At 31.9% G+C, this 26,891-nt stretch overlaps 1 protein-coding gene across 7 annotated transcripts in view; it reads left to right on the top strand.

Annotated features, from left to right (window-relative positions):
- LOC126737294 (potassium channel subfamily K member 4-like) overlaps positions 1-20,747 on the top strand; it is a 39,923-nt gene extending 19,176 nt beyond the window's left edge. Inside the window, exons 1-6 of one of the 7 annotated variants that reach the window (XM_050442128.1) lie at positions 1,768-1,861; positions 1,946-2,181; positions 13,825-13,969; positions 14,026-14,207; positions 14,631-14,882; positions 19,315-20,747. In XM_050442128.1, coding sequence (XP_050298085.1) covers positions 1,968-2,181; positions 13,825-13,969; positions 14,026-14,207; positions 14,631-14,882; positions 19,315-19,787 — 1,266 coding nt within the window. In that variant the 5' untranslated portion in view covers positions 1,768-1,861; positions 1,946-1,967 and the 3' untranslated portion in view covers positions 19,788-20,747. Of the gene's footprint in view, positions 1-1,767; positions 1,862-1,945; positions 2,182-2,846; positions 3,052-13,477; positions 13,689-13,824; positions 13,970-14,025; positions 14,208-14,630; positions 14,883-19,314 lie in introns of those variants that run through there. The other 6 variants (XM_050442129.1, XM_050442126.1, XM_050442133.1 and 3 more) reach the window with 6 other exon arrangements.
- The last annotated feature ends 6,144 nt before the right edge of the window (positions 20,748-26,891 follow it).

The raw sequence follows: 26,891 nt of genomic DNA, 5'->3' as shown, positions 1-26,891 counted from the left end.
TAAACAGTTTGGAAGTTGTTGAGTCTGTCAAGTTCTTGGGTCTTGTTGTGAACGGCTCTTTGAAATGGGATTTGCACATAGATACGTTATCTAAAAAACTAAGCTCGGCATGTTTTGCCATAAGATCAATCTCAAGAGAATTAGGCTTTTTCACGGCCAAAACAGTTTATTATGCTCTTTGTGAGTCACATCTTCGTTACGCCCTTCCATTCTAGGGTACATGCTGCAAGACCCAATCTGAGACCCAAATTTTATAAAATATAAGATCCTTACTCTTCCCTCGTTATTTATATTTGAATCTGCCTTATCCGCAAATATGTGTCATAGATTCCAGAAAGACCATCCCATAGCTATTCACTAAGGAACGTTGATCATAATCTTCATCTGCCAATTCCACGGTCGGAATTAGTAAAGAACTCTATACTTTTTGCAGCAATAAAAATGCACAACCATCTGCCTTCCGTAATAAAATCGATGACTACTTTTAGTTGTTTTCGGAATGCCCTAAAATCTTTACTACTGCAAAAAGCCCTATATACAGTAGAAGACGTTTTTAATATTTCCTTTTAAAGCACACACACTGGCGTTATTAGCTACCTATTATTTGCAAAATGTTTGCCTGATTTTTATTGTATGTTTTATTTTATTGTATGTTTTTTTTTGAGACTAAGGTTTTTGACAATTTTATACATATAATTGTGTGTATATTTGTATATAAAAATTATTTTATTTATGTATTTCGACAAAATTGTACAATTTGAAAATTTGTACAGTATTTTTGTTTTGTTATGTACCTATTTACTTTGTGTGTATTTTGTCTGCGTATTATTTTTTATGTTTATTTGTTTATATTTGTATTTTTTTTTCTTTAGCTTTGTCGATAAAATGTAAATTTTCTGACAATAAAGCATTTTGATTGATTGATTGATTAATGTCTCATTCTATTGCCAGGTCTATGGATTTTTGGTAAACAATATAATTTGGGAATTATTGGGTCCGAAAGTTGTAACTTGAATTTTTCTGAAGGGAAAACAAGGTTTTTGCAGTCATTTAATGCTGTCTTAACCTGCGAAATCATTTTTGATAATCTAGTCTTATCTAATTTTGCGAATCGCTTCTCGATTCTGGCAAGTACTGAATTGATGATTCAACACTTACTACAATCTCCTCCAGGTTGTTTTTGCAATTTGAAACTGGTGCAAAGTTTTTAACCCTTATTGAGAACATCAAGTTCTTTGTCATTAAATGACTAAGAGGATTGATTTTCAACGATATTGATGGATTTTTCCATTTGTGGTTTATCCTTCGCACTCACTAACTTTTTTAGTTTTTTGTTTAGCGAGAAAAATTTTCTAATTTATTTGTGGTTAATAATCTCAAACATATCTCTTTAAAAATTGCTCCAGAAACACGTGTCGATATTAAAAATAAAGAGTTTTGGTTAGACAAGCTTGTTTGCATCAAATTCGTTCTTTACTCTCGACTGCATGTCCTCCAATCCCTCACATACAGTATAAACGTTCTAATACATAGTTGAGTCACTAAATATAGTGGGCAACTTGTCACAAAACTTGGGTTTCAGTGAAAAATTATACAAAAAAATATGTAAAATAGCCTGATAATGAAAATATTTTGCCATATTTCATTTAATTTTCCAATTACAGTATATAAACTGTATTCAAATATTATTTTTAACATGTAATTTGACCCACTATAGATAAAAATAATGATGTTATTTTTTTGATTGGATTAAAGTAGTAAAATTATGTCGAAAAGTAGGTTAAACGTTAATTTTTAACCAATCATTTTAGGTTTCTCGGGTCGCGGTGAATTTATATAATCACCCTTAAAAAAAACATTTGTTGGTATCTTAAAATATTTTTTTGTATTATTTTATTTGTTTTTCATTTTGTTTAGTATTGACTCATAATTTTATTTCTTGTAGATGATCATCATTAACGAACAACATGTACTACGAGCCAGTAGTAAACCGGTGCCTACCCACAACAAAAATAAAACCAACAAAATACCCCAGTTTCACCCAAATTAACAATTTCCGAAACATGGATGCGGATCATTTTTACGACGACGAGTTTGGGAACAATAATAAGGGGGCACTGCCCCCCGTTAAACCTCCTAGGAAATTTCAGAGGAGGCTCAGTTTAAGAAACTCGTTTTCTGGTAAGTATAGGCAATTTACAGAGAAATGAATAGGTCGTTAATTCATGTACTTTAGTATCAGAAAATTCTGGATTCATTTATATTTAAAATATTAATTTTCGAGGGACTGGTTAATTTGAAAGCATATAATAATAAGAATGAATAATTAAGTGAATCAGCTGATGAGAAGGATAAGGAAAAAGTTACAAAACGTATATACGTAGATTATTATCTATCAACGTTATATCCCATCGATAGTTGGTGTATTTGTTTGTTAAATTGCAGATAATTGTTTTAGGTAATAATAAAATTACTACCTTGTGATGCAGTGTAAACTAATGGTGATCGGAATATATGGGTTTATTCGGTGAGCAGAAACATGCAAACGAAATAAAAAATGTAAACTTAATTTATTATTGTGCAAATTTGCCTTAGTTACCCTGTTATTTTTGTTTTAATTTTTATATCAGTATAAACTAAATTTTATTCAAATTTTATAAACATAATCAGCTATTCAAACCTACGAAACAAAGCGTCATTAAAAGCAATTATAACTTCCATTAAGTTACTGTGTGATATAATTTGATTCGATATACGTGAATCACATGATTCTCCTCCCGTATATCGAAAAAAAACATAATTTTTTAACACGGTTTGGCGAAATCCGCAAGGTTAAAAAGTTTTACAACATTAGGATGTGGTGCAATTAATTTACCAGATATTGTTAATATTATCTGATTAAGTTCTTTTACTTGATGGGTGACTTAAGACGGCTTTTTGTATTTCATGATGTTAATATTCAAGTAATGTGAAGACGATTGTTGGTAGTTCTAAACTTACCAGAGACAGATCATGTGGATTATATTGAAATTTTAATAATAATAATAAACTGTAAGTATAAAGTTAATATTAATTATTCATTAAAATCATGATTAAGGGTGTATTATTTCTGTTTTCGTTAATAGTTTTTCTAATGAAATAACTATATACAATCTGGACTGTGATACAAGAGGTAAAAAATCTGTGACAAGAAAGTTGGGATACATTTTCCCTTTATTCCTCTTAGTTCTGTAAACATATGGTAAAAAAACGCTTTTTGTTAAATTCTTGAAATCAAAACAAATTCATGACAAGATGATTTTTTTAATTATTTATAAGGCCATAAGGACACATTTCCTTGAAACCATCTTCAGAACGCCCGATATCTTAATAATTGATAAATAAATATTAATTTCTTTTTGAAAAAAAATTCTCTCTTAATTCTTGACATTATATACTGTAAACGTTCTATATTATAATATAAATAATTAAAATTGCATATACAAAAACCGACAAAAAAGCGAAAACCGTAACATTTCAGATTCTAGCCCTTGGTACTAAAATAATTTTCATATTTTTTTCTAAATTCTGATTTGTTAAATATCTTACACCAAAAATTAAATTAATTAATTTTAATTAATACATTTTTAATCAATTTTCTAAATTTGTTATTTCAGTGAATTAAATAAAATTAAAAAAAATATATATATTTTATAATATAAATTTCAATAATAAAAGATTCTGTTTTTAAAAAAATGATACTGCTTAATATATTACTACTTACTAATAATATTTTCATACAAAATATTTTTTTTTAAAAGAACATAAAACTAATGAAAATACCTTTAAATTAAATCTAAAATAAAATAATTTTATAATTTTCTTAAAGTAGTACTACAAGAATATATTGTCAAATTATATGGAAAATCCTTATGATAAACATAATTACTATGAAAAAATTGGTTAAAAAAAATGGAAAATAACTCCAAACGAGTAAAATTTAAATTTAAAGTAAAAGACATTAGTTGCTTGAAATAAAACGAAAAATGACTTTAAATTCTTTGAGGAAATAAACCATGATTTTAACTGACTCCAAGAAATGTCTTCAAATGTTTGAACAAACTGGAAAATGTCCTAAAATTAAATAGAATAACGCAAAGTAATTAGAAATAGAAAAGAATTTTAAATGTCTTCAACTACCTAAATAATATATATAATATAATAATATATATGTCTTATTATATCTTATCATATATCAAATTTTTATTTTCTTACAGGCAATTGAAGTTTTTCCTGAGAAAATCAAATTTCCGAAACAAATAAAAAAATGCCTGAACTTAATTTTTCTTATGGGCATCATTTAATGCTTTTTCTAATGGAGAGACACAAATATGGGAAATACGGTGAAAAATATGATAATTTTAAATATATCAAGTGATTTTATTTTTGGCCAAGCAGCAGTTTCATATAACGCATATATTTCATGGTATGCGGTATTCTCGCTACCGTAGATGTGTTATAGAAAAGTAATGGAATGAAAATCTTTGTACATGGTGTATACAGCCAAGTCCGCGTATAACGAACCCTTTTCTACCGAGCTTCCGAATATAGCGAACTTATTTTTGCCGATCTAGAAGATTTTTTCCTTTTATAACGAACTTTTTGTGTGGTATTCGTATTCACAGCGCCAAACACAAGTTCAAAACCCAGCCTATGGACCAAGAAATAATATATTTTTTAAATTGTAATTACAGGAAAATTCTTCTTATGAAAATGTTAAATGCAATGTATGAACATAAAAAATGTATCTACATTATGTTTGCACATTTAGAATTTAGACATATTTGATAGTATTGTATTTCTATTTACATTTATATATATTTTTTTATTTAAAGAAATACATTATTATTTATCAAACGGTTTGACTTTAATTTACTTTGTACCGGGTGTTCCATCATTAATGTTCCTCGGCTATATCTCAGCACCTGACAACGCCGCCTCTCGGATTTTCAGGAAAGGATTTTTCATTTGTGTACGTTAAACAAATATTCATCTAAATGTGAGTCACTCTCAGTTCAGCTGAACCAATGGGAATTTACGAAGATTAAAATAATTTTTAAAATTTAATGGAAACATTTTTTTAAATAATTTTAGCTTGAGAAGTGATATTAAGATTCGGTTTTTTAAGCTTTATTTTCTGCGTAAAAAACTATTTATAGTAGCGTTTAAGTTTTTCGAAATAATTGGTCGAATTGAGTATGTCATAAGTCAACGCCCCCTAGCAGATTTTAGCAAAAGCTAAGAGTAATAATTTGTTGGTAAAAAAGTAAAGCAATAAATGACTTGTAAAACAAAAGTTATTTTAAAAAAATCGGTATACCCAGAACCGACCTTCAACTATTTTTCTCACTGAAGTTAAAAACTTCCCCCATCACTTTATTTGACATCTGACAGAAATGTTTATCAATCCTTTTTTGTAGGAATATCTTTACAGATTATTAATTTTTTATTACTTTACAGTTACTAGTATTTTTAGATTTTGGTTCTTGAATTTTTTTTTTACGAAAACACAATTTTACCTTTTGAAGTAGCTGCAACCCTCTCCAGCGGCTGAGTACTGAACTTTCAAATAATTTCCAGCATCTTTTTGGGTTATTAGATACTGAGATATAGCGGAGGAATAATAATATTGGGACACCCGGTATATTAGTACACAAAATAAGCATTTAATGTATATTTTACTGGTTTTCCTGGTTATAACGAACTTCGGATGAAACGAACCATTTTGAATGATTTTTTAGGGTTCTTTATATATGGTGCTGGTTGCCAGAAATGTCCTTACAATTCGGGCTGTATTTAATAGCACCACTTTCTGTAGTTCTTTGTATATACCCCTAATTCTTCAATGCTTCTTTCCAGGTTCTTTGGTATGACTCCCGTATTCGATATTATACTTGGTATCGTTCTAACAATATTCATTTGCCATTGCTTCTGTAGCCGTACTTCTAGGTCCCGGTACTTTCATTTTTTTTCTGCGTGCTTTTGAACTAAATTGTTAGTATTGGGAATAGCCACTTCGATAAGAGTGTTATCATATGTTGCTTATCCACTAATGCAGGCTTTAAGGGGGATTTACACGATTCCAGTAGCTGAAACAAGTACTAAAGCCAGTAACTAAAATTTAGCTAATGGAACTATGTAGGCACCATGATTTAGTACTTGAGCAAGTAAGCTTTTTAGTCAGTAGTTTAGTCAAGTGAATAGAAGCAGGTTCTATTTACTAGAGCAAATGGCTTTCCCCACTCTTATTTCTCGACTCGCTCAAGTGAACTGGACGCGTCTAGACAGGATAGTTTAGCCCATTTTAGTAAAGTATATTAGTAGGGTTTTAATTTTGAATAGCAGCGCCGTACATCACGTTACAATGTCGTCTTGTTGGTCTGAAGAAACAACTGTTAAATTTGTGCAAGAATATAGAGACCAACCGTGTCTCTGGAACACAAAAATGTCACAAGCAAGCAAGAGATGCGGCGCTTAAAATGATACAAGATAATATGGGGATTGAAGGTTTAGGGGTGAACGAAATAAAATACAAAATAAAAGCACTGAAATCCACTTATTCTCAGGAGAAGAAAAAAATTAAAGATTTTAAAAAATCGGAAGCTGGCTTAGACAGTATTTATGTGCCAAATGTAAAATGGTTCATTTAAATGGACAGTTTCTCGAACAATTTAGAAGACAATAAAAGGCCCACTCAAGATAATTTAAACACTGTAAGTACTGACATAATATATTAAAGTTTTATTAATTAAGATTAATTAATATAATTATATAATATTATTAATAATAATGAGAATAATAATAGTAATTATTATTATTAGGCATATTAGTTTATTTAAAATACCATACGGCCTTGCCAGGGTACAGCTCCTTTCGTCATAAAATATTGACAAAATGTATCTCTTTTTTCTCGTGCTATTCTGGACGAATGGTTACTTCCGGTGAAGCTTATCGAAGTCAAATTTTGTTTTACATCTCGTCTCCAAGCACCTGGTATTATTTTACCAGTATCAAAATCTTCTTCATCAAAGCTTCCTTTCGGTGTGTAGTAAGTACTTGAAGTCGTTCTAACCACTTATGTAATGCACAACAAACTTTAATAATTTTGTCAGCAGTTTCTGGAGAGCATGCGATAGGTTTCTCAAAAATTCGAAATCTGCTAACCGTTATTCCAAACGAATGTTCCACAATCCGTCTTGCTCTCGAGAGGCGGTAATTGAAAATTTTTTGTTCCTTCGTAAGTGTTCCTTTATAAGGCTTTAATAGGTATGTTTTCAATGGAAATGCATCATCGCCAACCAAGCACCCATCATCGGGTAATAAACTATGCTCTATTGCTTCCAATATAGAAGATTGTTGAAAAACCGCCCCATCTGACTGTCGTCCAGTAAATCCGACATTAATCTAGCGGAAACACTAATTATGATCAACAACTGCTAATAAAATGATGCTGTTTGTACCCTTATAATTAAAAAATTCACTTCCACAATGACTTGGTGCGCGAATAACAACGTGCTTTCCGTCTATAGCGCCATAACAACTAGGAAAGTTCCATTGTTGACGAAAGCCTCGTTCTATAACTTTCCATTCCATCTCCGAATCTGGTACCTTAAAAAAAATAATATTAAAAACCGTCATGGCGTTTGTCGTATATAGTAAATATACTATATGACAAAAAGACGCATCACCTACCAAAATTGTATATTTTTTAAATACATTTTTTACTAGTTACGCGACAGTTCATTTAAATAGTGATACTTTTGAGGAACCTAATATAAATATAGTTGTGCAGGGATCAGTACTTCGCTTTTCCTCATTTACGTGAACGCTCTTCCACAACTACATATATCTAGTATATTGTAGTACGTTGTATGCAAATGATACTACCATCCTCTATCATGATTTAGAGGTTCCTCAAATGCAGGCTAATTTAACAACATATTTATTAAAAATAAAATACTGGTGTGACGCAAATTATTTGATATTCAATGTTTTTAAGATCGATAAAGTTTTGCATAAAAATATTCAAAATTTCTTGCATACTTAAATGTGTGCAAGAAAGTTTCATTTGACTTTTATATGCCCTTAGAGTTACTGCCAATCTAAATTTTTCCATTGCCAAATGTGCATATTCTGCGAATATTGAGTCCCACCTTCGATATGGAATCTGCTTCTGAAATTTATGCTTAAATTACCTTTTTAGTTCACTATTTGTTTCGCAGAAAAGGGTCATTAGATACAGCGTGTCCATTTAGTACTCCCGTTCCCCATTGTGGCAAAAAAATTAAAACAAAAAAAATATTTTTTTTTTAAATACAGGGGGTGAAAAAAACTATACGTTAAAATGATTTTGACATATACAAGGTGTTCACATAAAGCGTGGCAGAAGAATTTTATGTTTTGTTTTAAACATTTTATATAATATTTGATTTTCTGATTTCGCGTCCAAATTTAAGCAATTTGATTGAACAACATGTCATATTTTAATCAAGTAGTTTTTGATTTAGATATAAAAAGCGACATTCTTTTTCAAGTTTAAGAGGTATTCATTATAGAATAAAATGATTTTCACATTCCTATCTTAATTTTTAAGATCTATCTCATGACATACATTTTAGGCTAGGTTAACCATAAATTTTTATTTGTAATATTTAAAGAAAAAAAAGAAAAGTGACAGTAGCATTTTTTCTTTTATTAAACATATATTAAAAAGTTAGGACAGGAATACAAAAATTATTTTGTCTTATGACAAGTAGTTATGGATTGTAGCCTCTTAAAGTAAAAAAAAAAAAACAAATTTCAACCGTCTCTGATTCAAAAAATACTTAATTAATATATGACATGCGTGAAATCAAACTTCTTAGAATTTTACGAAGAATTTGTAAATCAAATAATATATTAAGTTTTCCATTTAAAATAACATAACTTTCTACTGCCACGTTTTGTCAACAGTCTGTATAAGTCGAAACAGTTTTAAAATCTAGCTTTTTCATCTCCCGTAAATTTCTTCCTAGTAAAGCTTACTATAGTTTAAGGGAATTTTTTAATGATTGGTATTTAAGTATTTTTATGTTACAAATGTTAATTTTAAATTAGTGTTATGGTTTTGTTGTAACTTATTGTAATGAATTGTAATATATATTATGTTTTGACTTTGGCTACAACGTCTATGTTTATATTGACGATAAAACATTTTTTGAGTTAAGAATTTTTGACAGAAATAATCATTTCTTTTAACTTATGAAAGATGGCTTCAAATGACTGGAAAATAACTCTAAATAAAAAACAAGACAAAAATATTCTTATGAATATATAGAATTATATTATATATATAAAATTAAAAAAAAAATAATATGCAAAAGAGTAAAAAAGAGTTTTTTCAAATTCTCGAAAATATAGTGTCAAATCATATGGAAAACCTTAACAACTATTCATGATCATGCGATACATGGCTTGAGAAGAGATGAGAAAGATGTTCTTATAATAATTAGGTAATATTATAAACTTATTAATCATTTATGTAGTTGTTTATTATTTAAATAAATATAGACAAAAGGCATACATTTATATTTATATGGCATGTTTCCTAACTTTTACCAACACGTACCTGCCAAAAAGTTATCTTTAATTTTAAAATTCTACCTTTTAAAATCCCTCTATCTGGGCTTTTGCTAGATAATATAAATTACTCTTTTGTATGTATGGATTTTATTTTATCAAGTGTATAGTCTATACATAAGTTGGAAGTGTATACTTTCAGAGGAAAACCTTTGAAGTGATTTGTATCTTATTTAGTAGATAAAAACCAAATGTAACTACATGAAATTATTTAAAGATTTCTTCGATTCTATAAGGTCTCAGTGCTGGGGACTCTTTTGTTTTTGCTGTATGTTAAAAAATGGCTTATGTGCAGTATTCGCTGATGATACTACCATCTTGTGGAATCACATAAATCACACTCTCTTAAAAAACTGATAAATGAAGATGACATGTTAAACATTCTAAATTATTCTATAGGTGATACCCAAATACAAGACTTTGGAGGAAAATTGCGAATTTTGTATTGAGACTGGGTTAAAATTGAGTCACATTTACGTAAGTAATGTTTGTTTTAGAATATGCTTGTTATATGGTATTTATTTCTCTTTATATGCTTTTTATTTATTTAATAATGTCTGTTCTGGATTATGGTTTTTATACTATAAGACGGATCAGGAGTGAGGTTGTTGTAATGTCCATAAATGTAAATTTTGCCTTAGTAGAGTCACATACAGGGTGTTCATTTGAAAACTTCCCACCACGGATTTATCGAAAACCACTGTTTAAAAAAAAAAAACGCCGAAATACCTCAAAAGGTTTGTCAAAGGGGACAACTTTCTAACCTAAAATTACTTCACCCCCTTTCACCCTCTGCCCCCAGGGTCATCCCCTTAAAAATTTTAAATGACAAGGGGTATCGAGTAATAGCTTGTTTAAAAAGTCTTTCGAAGTATTTTATTTTATGGTTTGATTTTTTTAAATCGGTCGATTCGTTTTCGAGAAAAGTAGAAAAATTTTTGTTTATCTTAATTTGTTCAGATAGAAAACAAAAACATGAAAATATCAGTTTTTATTTCAGTAAGTGTTCAAAATGTTGCCCGTTAGGGTATGCCAAATCTACAATTCTATTTTATATATATAATGAATGCCCATTTTATCTAAATGGATTTGTTAATAAGCATAACTGTAGATATTGGAGCAATGAAAATCCTCATGCATTTGTAGAAGGGCATACCTAATACCCTCAAAAATTTAATGTATGGGCAGGCATTTTAGGAAATAAAGTGATTGGGCCAATATTTATTAATGGAAATTTAAATGAAGACATTTATTTGGATATGTTGGAAAATACAATCAATCCGCTTATCACTGAATCCATTGAAAACCAAATCGATGATAATGGAAACCCTATACTTGATGAGGCTGAAATATATTTCCAGCAAGACGGCGCTCCTCCTCACTATATTCTTCCCGTTCGGCAATGGCTAGACGACGAGTTTCCAGATAAATAGATAGGGCGAATGGGGCCTATAGAATGGCCTGCTAGATCTCCTGATATAACGCCGTTAGACTTTTTTCTATGGGGTAATTTGAAATATATTGTGTTTACTCCCTAACCTGAAAGTTTGGATGAATTTCGTCAACGCATCATCGAGAGCTGCCATGATATCCCACAACATGGTTTTGAAAATGTCTGTCAGGAATTTGAACATCGCCTATATCATTGTTTGGCCAAAAACGGGCAACATTTTGAACACTTATTGAAATAAAAACTGATATTTTCATGTTTTTGTTTTCTATCTGAACAAATTAAGATAAAAAAAGATTTTTCTAATTTTCTCGAAAACGAATCGACCGATTTAAAAAAATTAAACGTCAAAATAAAAGACTTCGAAAGACCTTTTAAACAAGCTATCACTTAAAACCCCTTGCCATTTAAAATTTTTAATGGGATGACCCTGGGGGGCAATGGGTGAAAGCGGGTGAAGTAATTTTAGGTTAGAAAGTTGTCCCCCTTGACAAACCTTTTGACGTTTTTTTTTAAACAGTGGTTTTCGATAAATCCGTGGTGGGAAGTTTTCAAATGAACACCCTGTATGTGATTTATATTTTACTATACACTGCGAGTCTATAACTTGGAATAAATTCGATAACAAATAAATGGGGGCGTGTTCGGCAAAAAATATTGAGTTGCGCATTTTTTACAATAACATTTTTTTATACAGAGTGTGCCATGTAGGCGGGGCTATAACCAACTTTCTTATTTTAAATAGGATACCCTATATGTTATTATATTTTTCGATTCTGCACAAAATTCCAAACATTTTGATGTATCACATGCCATACTTTTGAGGAATGGCAAATCCTTACTGTATTTTAAAAACAATCGATGATGATCAAGGCGTTAAAGAAAACGTATTTCATAAACTTAAAGAGGGTTACCTATTTTAAATCTTTTTCTTTAATAAGTGTTCAAAATGTAAACCATTTACTATTTGGCAATGCCCTAAACATACTACAAATTCATTTTGAACGTTTCTTATGCATTCTGGAGAAATGTTTCGACACTTTTGCCTTATTCTAGTTTTCAACTCCTCAATATTTGCCGGTTTGGTCACATAAACTTTGGATTTCAAATATCCTTATATTAAGTAAAAATCCAGCGGAGTCAAATCGGGCGATCTTGGTGGCCATTCGAATTTCTGGGTATTGAGTGCGGCCTTGCCTCATCCAACATACGGCAATTTTGACGATTTACTTCTCCGTTTAGCATAAATGTCAACTCATCGGAAAAGAGAATGTTTTCTGTAATAAGATTATTATTTTGCATTAATTACATAAATTGTTCACAAAATTCAATTCATCTATCTGCATCTTCCTCATTGAGTTCCTGGAGAATTGTTAGTTTATAGGGATGAAATTTTTCTGCTTCAAGAACCCTTACTACTAAAGACTGGCTCACTTCCAATTCGAGCGCTACCTGCCTAGTGGGAATATTAAGATTTTCTTCAATGGCTTATAACACATTAATTTTGGTATCTTCATTAAGCGCAGATCGACGAGAACTAGTATTGTTCTTACGTGACCATTTTGCCGAAACTGTTTTTCAATCTTGCTTATAGTACTTTGAGATATAGGTGGTAAATCAGGATACTTCTGTCTGAATAAATGCATAACTTCATTTTGGGTTCTTGTTCTATCTCCGTACCCAATCACCATTAAGATTTCAATCTTGTGCTTTTCACTTAAAAAGCCGACTAGCCGATTATCCGACAGTAAAGGCACGTCTTGTAGGAATGTCAAAATTATAAAAATGTCACATTTTTATAGGACATTCATAAAATACACTACGAAAAAAAAACTGTTTACTGAAATGCATATTTTTTGAATTTAAAACATTAAAAAAAATCAAAAACATAAAACCAGGTGAATAAAGGTATGGCATGTGATACATCAAAATGTTTGGAATTTTGTGTAGAATCCAAACACATAATAATATATAGGGTGTCCTATTTTAAATAAAAAAGCTGGTATTAGCCCCGCCTACATGGCACACCCTGTATAAAAAAATTTCTTATAAAAAATGCGCAACTTACAATCTCAATTGGCATATCCGAACACGCTTCCATTTATTTATTATCGAATTTATTCCAAGTTACAAACTCGCACTGTATAGTTATAATATATATTTATAATAATTATAGTTAAATGAATAATTTTATATCCTATTGATTGGTCAAAAAAAATTAGTATATAAGAAGTAATTTAGTATATAAAAGCTTAAACATAAACTTATTTTTTCTATATGAAAGTTTAATATTTATTTAACGAAAATATATTAAAAACGCGAACGTGTGTATACATTTTATCATAATGTCAAACAAAAGTCAATCAAAATTCCAAAATGTAAAAAAATTGTATAATTGTGGTTTCACATTATCCTTCATTAATAAAGTTTTTCAAAGCGTTTCATGTAGTTTACAAGAGAGATTTGGCAAGGCCAAAAAGCCATTACCAAATTTATAAAATTAAGAATGATGATAGAGTATCACGAGATTAACAATTCTTCTCATTAAGGCTAATGGGGAAGAGTTTAAACTAAAAACAAAGTAAAAACCAAACTAGTTTGTAACATTAAAAAATAATTTTTAACCTTTTATTTGAATTATATACAAACTTTTTTATCTACTAAAAGCTTGGCACTAGACCCCCAAATAAATTTCACTAATTCCTTGTTTGTTCCAGAAGAGAATCCAATTAAAATGAAAAATGGAAATGGAGACTATTGCGTTGACGTCGACCATATCCATGTCGGGTTCAAAACATCGTGCAAGGGAGAACAAACGATTGCTAATGCCGAAGTTCAGACGACACATTTAGTGCCTTATCGGTAAAACTACTAATTAATTATACTCAACTAAATGATAATCTAACATATTATTTCAGGTTAAGATTTTGGCCAAGAACGGACTGTGATTTCAAGTTAAGTCCATCAGAAACCAATTGTGCTTTAAAATTTAAATGTTGTTTAAAGATACTTAGCCAATGGATTTTATCACAGGCAGGACTTACCATTATTGTAGTAACATGGGCCCTAATAGGTGCCTATGCGTTTTATATAACCGAAGGTAATAAATTTTCCGCCTATATCTGCATTAGCCCTGAATTTCTATGCCAAATGTTCATAATTTTTGATCTTTTGCCAAAAGGCATAAATTATCCGATAAAATAACGATCCGTGTACATCTTTGTCTATCCAAAAAAAAACATATCAGTTATATGAAGGCATATTTGCCAATCTTGACTTTGAATAAAAGTACCCCGACACACGCAAACCCCGTAAAACCCGGTTAATGTAATTGCTTCTAAGTTTCATAGAGAAAACTTTATACCATGCCCTTGCATTACCTAAATTACTTGAGACTGATCGATTGTTGTCCTGGCAAGCAGTCACGAGCTTTTGTTAAATTTAAGTGTGGATTAATTTAGAGCGTTTGAAATTCTCACTTAAAAACCATATTGTTTAAAAATTATTACTTGCTTTTCTTTAGGTCCCAGAGAGCAAAAACAAAGCGAAACTTTAGCCACCATCCAAAAAAATCTCTCTACAGCTTTAGCCACGGAGCTGAGCCAATCCGAAGACCATGTGGACACGTGGCCAGCCATGATCCACAAATACTTTGAGAAGCACGAAACGTTGTTCCTTGATGCTGTTGGAGCCGGATTCGGTGAGGGGGGAGGAGGAAACATTTGGACTTATCCAGGATGTTTTTTGTTTAGTGTGTCATTATTGACAACTTTAGGTAAGCCACTGGTAGGACAGATATTCCAGTGAATATACCACAAATAGCTGAATGTTAAGAATCGCAAATACGAACTGCTATTTTTATTTAATACCAAAATTTAAAATATTAAGATTTTCAACCGGAAGCCACAGATTACTCAAGCCCAGAAATCAAAGTCGCTGTGAAAATGCGAATCAATACCTGAATAAGTGTGTGGTCTCAGATAAAACGAATTAATGACGAGTATTAGCCTCAAAAAAGTAACTGCAGACAAACCGCATAGATGCTTAGTACTTTTTTTTAAATTGAATAAGCTTGCGCACATTAATGCAATTCGTGCAGAACCATTTAACTATACACTAAAATCCAGTTAATCTAAACTATGTAACTAATAAAAAAACAAAGTTGCGCAAATATCCAAGCAAACATGATATTCGAAGAGAAGGAATAATGACAATTATTGTACTTATCTTCCCGTGTTAAAATATGGGATGCTTAGGTATCTAGTTGTAGCAACAACATTACGCAGATTCGAAATTTTTTGGGCTTAAGTAATTTATGCTATAACAACCCCCTGGGTTCCAAACCATTAAAATATGACATTAAATATTCCGTGACACATAGACTCACATCATGTGCGGAGTATGAGTAAGTGATAAAAAATTATAGGGTTTTGTTTGCTGACTACAAAATTCGTTTACGTAAACCCAAATTGGTAAATGTTTTCTGCAATTCATTTTTGAAGTCGCAAAAAAATCATTCGAATTTCATGAATTGCGGAGGGCGTGAGCTTTTGCAGTATATTATATTAATAGGCAAGTAATGTAAAAATCGCCACTCTAACCTCATCTTAAGAAGAGAACCTGAGCTCATATGAGCAACTCATTTGAACCTTCTGAGGTTGAACAATGATTTCCTGGAAACTGTTATGTCTGTTGCCAATGTTACGTAATCCCAAATTCAGAGATCCCAATTCTTCAATTAACCACCGCTTGTATATCTGACTTAATTTGTACTTTCTCATTGATGGACAAAATAAGCCAATTAAAGTTCACAATTTAAAATATTGAACTAAACAAATTGAGTTGAAGGTTGCGATTTATGAAGTACTAAAAGGACAAAAATATGAAAAAATAAAAGTCAATGGATAATATGTTTACAGGATCAACATTTAATATCATCGACTATTAATGAAGGTTCTGTATCAAATCATCACACTGACAAGTAAATATATAGATATTATGTCTGATGCTGTGAGTACCAGTTTAGTAACTAACTCAAAAAAATAAAAAAATGTATATTAGATTGGTCTAGTTATGCCTTTTAATTCGTAGGAGTATGAGCTTCACAAGTTGGCCCAATAAATTAAACTACACTTAATAAAGCAGAAGTTTGGGCATAAACTAAGGGGCAATTAATTTAATGAATATTAAGTAAACAAAAGATATTAAAGATAGGTAATGAAAATAAACACTAAGTATTTACTGACTTAAAAGTAGGTACTTAGCTGATGTTAAGCTGCTATGGGGTTATAGTTAGGTCGTCACAGTATCGGCTTCTCTTGTAGTGTGTTCCAGTCATATTATGCCTCTGTATTCCATTACAGAGGCAGTATGTAATCGGTACAATAGCTAACGCAGTGGTGAGAATCCAAAAAAGTCCAGAGTTCAATTCAACTACCAGTCAAGCAAGTTCAGCTTCCGAGAAGATAAAACCGAAGTCCAGGATAATACCAACAAAACCAAAAAATTAAACCAAAAAAAAACGAAAAAACCACGCAACTAGGAGCTGAAACTGAAACCCTCGCAAACCAATGAGGGTTACCAAAAATATGCCACTAAGGTATGTGACGCAATGGCTTTGATCTTAAATAAACCCTGGGAGGTTAATTCCCTTCCGGGCGAACTAACAAGAGTACAATATACTGAAATGTAATTGAAGCACTTTTATCCCCAATAAAGGGTTACATTTCCAAAAATTGTAAAGATACTGGCGTTACAATTACAACCTCCAACGAACTGGAAACATTCTAGAATATTTTTGACCACCAAAACCTCGTATGGAGTGCTTATGTAAATAAAAGATAAATAGCAGAACAAACATCAAATGCGATTGCCGTTACAATTACAACCTCCAATGAACTGGAAACGTTCTAGAATCTTTTTGACCGCCAAAACCTCACATGGAGTGCTTAAGTAAATAAAAGATAGATAACAGAACAAACATCAAATGCGATGAACTCATGACAGAAAAATGAAAAACGGCGTAACGGCATTTATCACTTCGATCGTCAATCTCTTTCAATGCGCAATTTACCAGGAGAAAGATAGAGACATACAGTGCGGCGAGAGAGGGGGGACAATTAATTGTCCCCCCTCTCTTATCTTTTGAATGCCTTTATATAAAAATTTGGCACACGGCATATCATTAGCAACCTAAATACTACCTTTTGGTAGGTAATTTTGCAAAACTTCAAAATGGCGGTGGGACACCATTTTTCAACACCGAACATACATGTCTTTATGGACTGTAGTTACCGTAAGAACAGTACATTTTCAACTAATCTTAAGCACACGCTAATATAGAATAAAATTCAAATCTGGCGCCTTATTAAGTCGCTGGAAAGGTCGCTGCTGTTGTCGATTTTCTCTGTTATTACAATGCACATTGGGGATGGGGCATTCAGTTCATTGAGCTCACAGAAATAGAGAAAGAAAACCTTATTTCAATGATTGCGCTGTTGTGACTGATTTGTTCTCTATCCTCTATTTTTTTGAGAAGATTTGGAAAGTTTGATCCCTTAGCAGCAACTAATTTTTTTGTAATAAATAACTGACTCTTGTTTTGCGAGTTTTGAGTTCGTCGCTATATCGGTGTTTTGTGGCTGCGAGGGTAAGTAAAAGTGATTTTAAATTAAAGACTTTGGACTAAATTCCCTCAATCTTAGCTTCATTCTAAGGTGCCACAGTAGGTTACCAGTTTACAAGGTTAGTACCTGCATTATATTTAAAATGCCTAAAGATGCAAAATCTTTTCGTAAAAGAACTTCATTCAAAATTAAAAAACGCCCATGCAAGTACTGTTTTTTTTGTTTCAGAAGGTGTAAATGCTTAACCCAAAAACTGCACAAGTTACACGAAAAGATATTGTGATTGAGATTACGTTTTTGGCGCCATGCCCCTGAATGGCTAAAACTTTTACTTTAATATATGATATTAACGTAAAAGTGATTTTTTCTAAAATATACTTCTTAATATAGTTATTCTACCATCCCTTTTATGTCCTACAAATATCCAAAAAAACGTAAATATTGTTGTCCCATATACATCCGCTGGAGAGTCCCTCGTACGTTTATAGAACTATCCAAAGGACATCTATGAAATCAATTTGGGATGATCCTATTTGTGGCTTGTACTGTTTCAAAAGCAACTTCCTGGGATTTATTTTATGTCCCATTTTTGCGTGACTGGGACCGAGTTATTTCAATTGATTAATATATACAAAGTCTTGTATTTGGTTCCATCTGTGAGATTATTTAAAGATATCTGGACAAAATTGTTTATATCTAATAAGTAAAAAATACAGCGCCTCTCTTTTTCTTTTTTCTAATTTCTTCTCTTTTTCTTTTCCTTTCCCTCTATCACTTTCTTTCTCTAATTCGCTAGTTGTTACCTCTTTTTAGAGTAAAATTTAGATTTATCTTCAAATTTTGTTTATTTTGGGCCTCAACAGCCTTCTCGTTAGCATCCCCTAAGTTTGTAGGATGCTGAAGAAATGGTCCTTATTTAATCCAGTAAATTTTTTTAAGCGCGGAATAGTTATACGGCTTAATAAACAATATTATATACGGCGGCAGGAATCTTTTTAATCATTTACCGCTTGATTTAAGAATTAATTAAATAATTAATTAACCTTAAATTTAGGAAAAAAATAAAGAAATTATTGTAAAGTGAAACTTTTTACACGTTGGATGAATTTTATGCCAGACATTTTTGGTTATATTGTTATCTTGATCATCACTGACTAGTTTTAACATATTGTGTACTTTATGACTTTTATACCTTTACAATGTTGTAATTTCGTTTCCATATTCTGTTTCCGTTTCAGAATATACTTTTTCCATTTTTTTATATTTCCGCTATTTTATGCTATTTCCTTTTTACAACTTTAGTTTAGTTTAAGTTTAAACCATATTTAGACTATTTGCTTATTAATCTCACATACTGCCAATGCTCAAGTTCTCCGCAAAAATCACAAAATTCAGACGATTTTCTGGCGACTTTAAACATGAATTACAAAAACTGGACTAATTTTGGTTTGCCGCAAACAAATTTCATATTCAGCGAGTAAAACCTATTGTTTTTTATCAATCACTCAGTCTTTGCACATGACAAGGTCATATGTGTCACAGGCTCTTGGACCAAAACATGATCGCATTTAAAATTTGCAGGTTTTGGTGCGCCAGTACCAAGAACACCACTAGGACGTGGCACCGCCGTAGTCTTCGCCATGGTGGGCATCCCCCTCCATTTCCTCCTAGTACTAAATATTGGAAATCTGACCGCAGTGAAATTGCAACAATTGGCCTTTCGCACCCACTCTACAGATGTCCCAAGTATGACCGAACAGCCGAAATGGCTAAAGTGGCTGCCGTTCATCACCATTTTACTGTATTACTTACTGGGGGTGGTCGTTTTCGGGGTAGCACGCAGTAGGGACACGTTACACGCTTTCATGTTTCCGTTGGATTTTACCGCAAGCGGTGGAGTGGCCAACGTGCCGGGTGGTTTTAGGATCTGTTACGCGTTGTATTTGGAAATTGCGGTCACTTTGGCCGCCATTGCGGTTAGTCTAATACAAGCCTCGGCTGGAAAAGGGATTGTTGATGTAGGGTTAAAGTGGGGGTTATTGACGAACACCTGAAAATGCGTGGTGATGAATCGGTTGATCAGTATAAAAAAAAGTTGAAACGCACACGTTTTATTACCATCTATGGGTTAATTTTGCGTTTTAGCACCATCTTTATGGGTTAAATATGAGTGGTTATAGTAAATAAGTTGTTCCTGGAATGACTAAATTAAACTGGTAGAAGCTACGATTTTTTATAAGCAAAAAATGCCAACACTTTTTGTATGAGAGCTTCACCCTTTTTGGCCTCAAATAAATAATTTGTGTTATTGTTTTAGTAGTAGGTATTTAAGCTTTCTGCCAACTAAAAATACTTGGCTAATAGTGGCGGTAAGGTCATTGATTCAAATATAAATAATTTCTCAAAAAGCTCACATAAAAATGCCTCATAAATATGAATATTACATCAAAGCCATAACAAAATACTCAGATACCGACAGATACGTCAAATGCGTGTAAAACCAAGAACATGACTCCAAAAAGTAAAAAAACGTAAAAAAAAAATTCCAATTCCTAGAAACATAAAAAATTACGTAAAATGCTTGGAGTAAAATAAAACATTACTTAAAACTGAAAAATTGCAAACGCCTAAAGGAAAGGAAAGAATATTGCCAATTCATGGACTGCATCAAAGCCCTGAAACAATATTAAATATCTTTTAAAGTCTGAAAGAAAAATGGCTTTTAAGACCGTAAGAATTTCGTAAAATGACTGGAAACAAAATAACGAATTACTGCCAAAAGCAGGGAAATTGGGAAAAGTTGGTTAAATGCTTGGAGCAAAATAAGAAATGTCTATATAAAAGTATCCTAAAATACTTAGTTCAAAATGTCGGCCAAAACCACAAGCCACCACTGTTGACTAATATAAAATGCTATTAACTAAGTCATATGAATTTTAAATTATATTTTCTATTTTTCTTCCCAAAAAGTTAGGAAAGTAAGTGTGGGTAGAAATAAAATATGATTAGATTCATTTCGTTTCCTATTTAAGTTAGTAATCTACTAAGTATGCAGTATGTCGTAGTGGACGTAGTGGGCGAATAGACCAGAAATTTAACTTTTAGAGGACAAATCTGGAAGACATAATGCGAATAGGGATATAAAATGATATGTCATTTATTTACATGTCATTTAACATTTCAGAAATTTACAAATAATTTTTTTCTCATTTATATGTGGGTAGATAAATACGATTTTTTCAACAAAAACAAACATAAATTAAACTCATAAAAAAACAACACTAAATATGCACAAAAACTACAGTGAAAGTCGCTTATACCGACGGTGAAGGGACCACGAAAATTACGTCGCTATATCCGACCTGTTTTTTTTTTCTAGCAAATTAATAAAAGACAAAATTCGCTATCCAATTTGTTTAAAATAATTTATTAACCACTAATTTACAAATTCACAACATTTAACAGATACACATGTAGTATGTAGTACCTACACCTTCTCCAGTTTTAAGACTTGAAATAATCTGTGATTTTACTCTGTTTCTTTGTTCGAGTATCATAATAGATGAATTCAATTTTTTTCTCTAAATTATTAACATAGTTTACCAATATTTCGTCCGATGAATAGTTGTACAGAAACAAACTTTTTAATAGTATTAGTGGCTTGAAGAGCTTCTGCTGCAGATGGAAGTTGAAATTCTTCCCCTTCTGAACCCTCATCTTCGCTTTCCTCCTTGTCCTGAGAGAAGGATAAGATGTCGTCTACAATTTGTTCTTCACTTAAATTGTCGCATACTTCCAAACTATTTTCTGCATGTAAGAACTCGGTCCATTGATCATCTGACAATGCAGCAGACTTTTTTATTACAGCCAGCGGAACCTCTTCAAAATTAACATTAATTAATTTAGCCAGTGGAATGTCATTTTCTTCATCAAAGCTATCATTTCTAACATCCTCACTTTCTACGAAGCCTCCATGTCTAAAACAGTTGGCAATTGTTTTTGATGAAACTCTATCCCATGCTTTAGCGATCATTGATACTGCATCTAAAAGGTTAATACAACACTCTTTGCCTTGTTCAGCATTTTCCATGATTTTCATTAAGTGAAACTTTTTAAAATGCACTTTTAATGATCGAATAATCCCTTGGTCGATTGGCTGCAGAACAGAGGTAGTGTTTGCTCGCAAAAACTCGAGTGTTATGTTTTTTAAATTATCAACTTTCAAATGAGCGGGACAGTTGTATAGTAAAAGTAAAATTTTTTCTTGGTCTTCACCAACTTTGCATCCCATTCACGAATAATACTGACAAATAAATCAGAAGTCATCCAGGCCTTTTTGTTGGACTTGTACACGACAGGTAAGGTCTTGATATGTTTGAAACGTCATAAATTTCTCGACTTGCCGATCACAATAAGTTTAGGTTTATCCGATCCTGTCATATTGGTAGCAACTAAGACTGTAATTCGTTCCTTTGATAATTTTCCGCCGGTACAAGTTACACCCTTGAATTTTATTGCCTTATCTGGGGTCAGTTTATAAAAAAGTCCTGTCTCGTCGGCATTATATATTTCGTCATCCTTATATCCTTTTCGTATTTCAGGCCAGACAGTTCTTAACCAGTTTTCACGTACTCCTTGAGGCACACTGGCAGCTTCGCCACTTATTTTCCCATTTGCTTTTGCCTGTAATATTGGACCCTTTATGGGAGTTCCACGACTTCGCTGACTTTTGAACCACTTGAGTAAGGCTTCATCGATATCTGGGTGTTGAGATAACTTGAGTTTTTTCTTGCCTAATGAATTTTCGTTGAACGCTTCTTTAGTTTTATCCTTGCTCTTCAAAATTGTGGATACACTTGAGTGAGATAAATCAAATTCAGTAGCTACAGTAGCATTACTTTCACCAGATTCAAGTCTTGCCATAATAAGACCTTTTTCTTCAATTGAAAGAACTTTTCTTTTCTTTGACATCAAAGCCATTGCACAATGTTTGTAATCACAAAAAACACAAACAAAGCACATACGAAGGTAAAACAACAATAAAAAGCAACATCAACCCTTTGTAGGAACTGTTAATCCACGCTGGACTGGAATAAACTACGCACAATACGTTTACGTCTATCATGCAGACGTTCAGAAATAGGGTATTCCCCGAAAACAACTCTCTTTCAAATTCATATTCCAATTACGCTATAGCCGAACTTTTTTACTATTGAAAATATAGAAATCCAACCAAGATACGGGCGTTTGGTCGTTATATGCGACATTTCGTTATAAGCGACGTCGTTATTGGCGACTTTATCAGCTTTTAGAAATAGCTGAAACAAGCTGACCAAACAAAAAAAAATCCTTTAACACAATAAACAATAAACGGATATAATATGTAAGTAGCAATCAAAGCTTTTAAATTATTTTGAAAGCACAGCTTAAGTTGTATCAGTGTCAGTAATGATACTAATACACAATTTTCATTATCATCTTCTATGATGGCTGTAGAAGTTAAGGATTGGGTTGAGGTTGACGGTAATTCTTCATCACGTCCGTAATGAACAGTATCTAAGCTTATTAATAATGAAGTTTTGGCAAATTTCCTAAGAGAAAAGAATAATTATTATTATTATACCTTTTTGAATTTGCTGCGAAAAGCATTGATTCCAAGGTATGTAAATAATTTTAAATTGTGGCTGTAGAAGTTGAGGACTAAGTTGAGGTTGACGGTACTTCTTCACTATGAATGTTAGCATCTTCGACATGTATGTTAGCATGGATGCTCCGTGTGTCGTCAGGCATTTCGGGTTTTAATGTCAACATTACCACATGAACTAAAAGTTCTTTTTATCGGTGCTGAACTAGCTGGCATTGTAAGCTTCTGCTACATATCGGAGGGGCGTATTCCCTTTCAATATATTACTGGATAGGTACTGAATAATAAGTTTTTCTCACAAACTGTAATACACAAAAATCTTCCTTGCTTCTGTTTTCAGCAATATTTTTAAGAAGTTTACTTTTGTCTAAATAATCTAAATACACAGCTAATGACTGGATGTATGTTAAACCATTTATAGTATCTTCTGGTAACAGATGTTTTCCAAAAATAATCATCACGGGTATGAAAGAAATCTTAAAAAACATAATTGCCAGTAAACGAATAAAATACATAAACAAGTTTATTACCTTTATATTGAGGGTCCAATGCTTGCAGCAAAATGTATATTTCTTAAGCAAAGTATTTGTTTTGATTGTTCTTGCAATTGCATTAATTTCAGAAGTCAACCGGTACTTGTTGATATTGATATTGCATTTAACGGGCTCCAAAGATAATATCCACTTCTTAAAAGGTCTTAATAAAATTTGAAAAAAACATTCTATTCTTGTTCGGAATATACCATCAAGGATATCAGACTCATAACCCGGAACTATAGATGCCCACCTAGTAGCAACTAGTAGGAAGCTGTTCCCTAAGTACAGGATTCTGATTTATGTTTTCCCTTTGATAGTTTTATAAATGCAAAACTTAACACGGATTTATTTTATTACTTCTTTATATGAAGCATTAAATATAGATTTAGTAGTTTTTAATTTGACTATATCAGTCACTAGCGAGTTTAAAATATGAGTTGTACAGCCATAATATGAACTTAGTTTTTTTGCATTATCTAAGCAAAAAGCAAGTATTTTGTTAATACCAGCATATTTCAATACAATTTAAATTTGGCCCGCCATATACCTATTTTCTTCCGTAAACAAAGATTTATAGAAAACAGGTTAGAGTGTTGTTATGACGAAATTAATTATATTCTCATTTCTTACGTTTAACCATTTATCTCATTGAAATCTAAGATATTTGTATATTGATATTTGTTAAGTCTTCTGTTATTGTACCGTTAACTTCATTGCAACCCCACGCTAAGAAGCATAGTTGAATTCTGTTAAAAAGTTGTATCCATTATGTGTTTTCAGATATATTTAATGGTAATCCCATTGCAAATACATATTACTTTTGCTAACATTAACCAAATTTTATCTTGATTTATATGGGAAATGTTATCGATAAAACTGTTTCCTAAACTACTTTGACTACTCTGACTAGTATGAATACTCATTTTTGCAATCTTACTCCAATTAGAACTAGAGGGTCTCTCTAAATATTTATGTCTTCATCGATCACTGATTGTGCTTGAGTTACAGACACTGCCTGTTCATTTCTGATCTAATTCCGTTTTAAAGATAGATTTTATTATATCAGGACAACCTCCACATGTAATTACATGTTCAACCATCAAAGCTGTATAATGTGCCACCTTTTTCTTGCAAACCTTAGACGCGAAACATGGTAATTTTAGCCAGGTTTATTAAACGACTTAAGTACCTATTTAAAAGCAGTACTCCTGTTTCAAGCCATATTTAATAGTTCTGAATACATCGCCCACACGATAAAAACCGACATAATAGTAAACAAAACACTAATTCAGCCAAATAACTGAGTCACATCATAATACTTAAATTACGCCTGTTGAATCTTGTTTTAAACTTATATATATTTTAATGACGGTCACAAATTTTAGTTGAGGAATAATATATGACAAGGGTATCATAAAAATAAATGACGTGACTGTCATTTCGATTTTGACCATGACGTGACACTATCAGAAAAATGTGGTCACATCCCTAGATGCAAAGAAAACGAATTTTTAAATAGATTCCAAGATGTTTAACAGACTAGTCAATTTCTTAGTTCTGTATTATACAGGTTGTTAATTAAACATGCGGCAAAAGTTTCAGGGATTATTCTTTGGACTATCCTAAGGATATTTTGTCCTTTTATGATTTTTGATAAGACCCTTTGTTTAGAAGATACGGCGCGAATAAGAATTTTGACAATAATAATTATTTATTACCAAAAATGTAATGTTTCTTAATCTACAAGAACTATTCAAATTGACTACCCTCCGCTAAATTGCAAGAATACAATCTTCTCCTCATCGACTCTTGAACTCTATCAAAAACGCCAGAATCGTTTCTGATTGCGTTACATCTAGCAATTATCCGATTTCTCAAATCTTCTATACCTTTTACTGGAGTAGTATAAACTATAATGACTTTAGGTGTCCCCATAGGAAATAATCCAGGGGGTTAAGTGCGAAGATTGAGCAAGCCATACGTGAAGTCCACCTCGACCAATCCAGAGATCTCCATATATTACTGTTAAAAACTGTCATACCAAAATGCGCTGGTGCACCATCGTGCATAAACCACATTGCATGTCTCGTAGCCAATGGTACATCGTCCAGAAACTGAGATAGCGTTTGTTGCAAAAAGTTCCGGTTTAGCTCGCTGGTAAGTCATTGTGGCAGAAATACCGGTCCAATTAGAGAATTACCTATAATTTCCACCCAAAAGTTTAACGAGAACTGATTTTGAAAGCGATCTTCAAGCACTTCATGTGGATTTTCTTCTGCCCAAATATGTAATTCCTTATGATATTCTTCATCGGTATAAAGAATAAGAGCCAGTAGTTGAGAGATTTGAACCAATGTATGCAAAATCCATTGACAGAATGCAATACGTGGAAGAAAATCTGCAGGAAGGAATGCCTAAACGCGTTGTATGTGATATGGGTACCAGAAATATTCTCTAAGAATCTTCTAAATTGTCCCGTTACTTACATTTAAAGAAAGTATTTGCAATACGTTAATTGGAATGTTTTTATAATATACCAACGCAATTGCTTAATTTTTTATTACTTTGTAGGTACAGTGTAGTACGCTATACTTTTATGTCGGCTACGTTAATAATTTTAAAACTAACCAAATTCGATGGTTGAAATTCTTTTTCGCCCCGTATCTTCGAAACAAAGCGTCCTATCAAAAATCATAAAAAGACAAAATATCCTTAGAATAGTCACTTAAATTTTTGCCGCATGTTTTGTAAACACCCTGTATAATAAAAAAATATTTTTGGTTCATTTGCCTTCATATCTACCACCGGGACATACTGCACATATAGTAATTTGAATAATTATAGAAATAGTTTCACAGCAATGTAATTAAAAAAAACTATAGTGTACCTTTTGTAATGCCTTTGTTTAAAATAAACTATTAACCTGTTAAAAAGTTGTTTTTCTCGAAAAAATTAGACGCTAAATTAAAAAAAAAGAA

Source organism: Anthonomus grandis, chromosome 6 (assembly GCF_022605725.1).
Source record: "Anthonomus grandis grandis chromosome 6, icAntGran1.3, whole genome shotgun sequence".
NCBI classification, from domain to species: domain Eukaryota; kingdom Metazoa; phylum Arthropoda; class Insecta; order Coleoptera; family Curculionidae; genus Anthonomus; species Anthonomus grandis.
The sequence above is the reverse complement of the archived record's forward strand: the minus strand, read 5'-3'. Positions and strand labels throughout refer to the sequence as shown.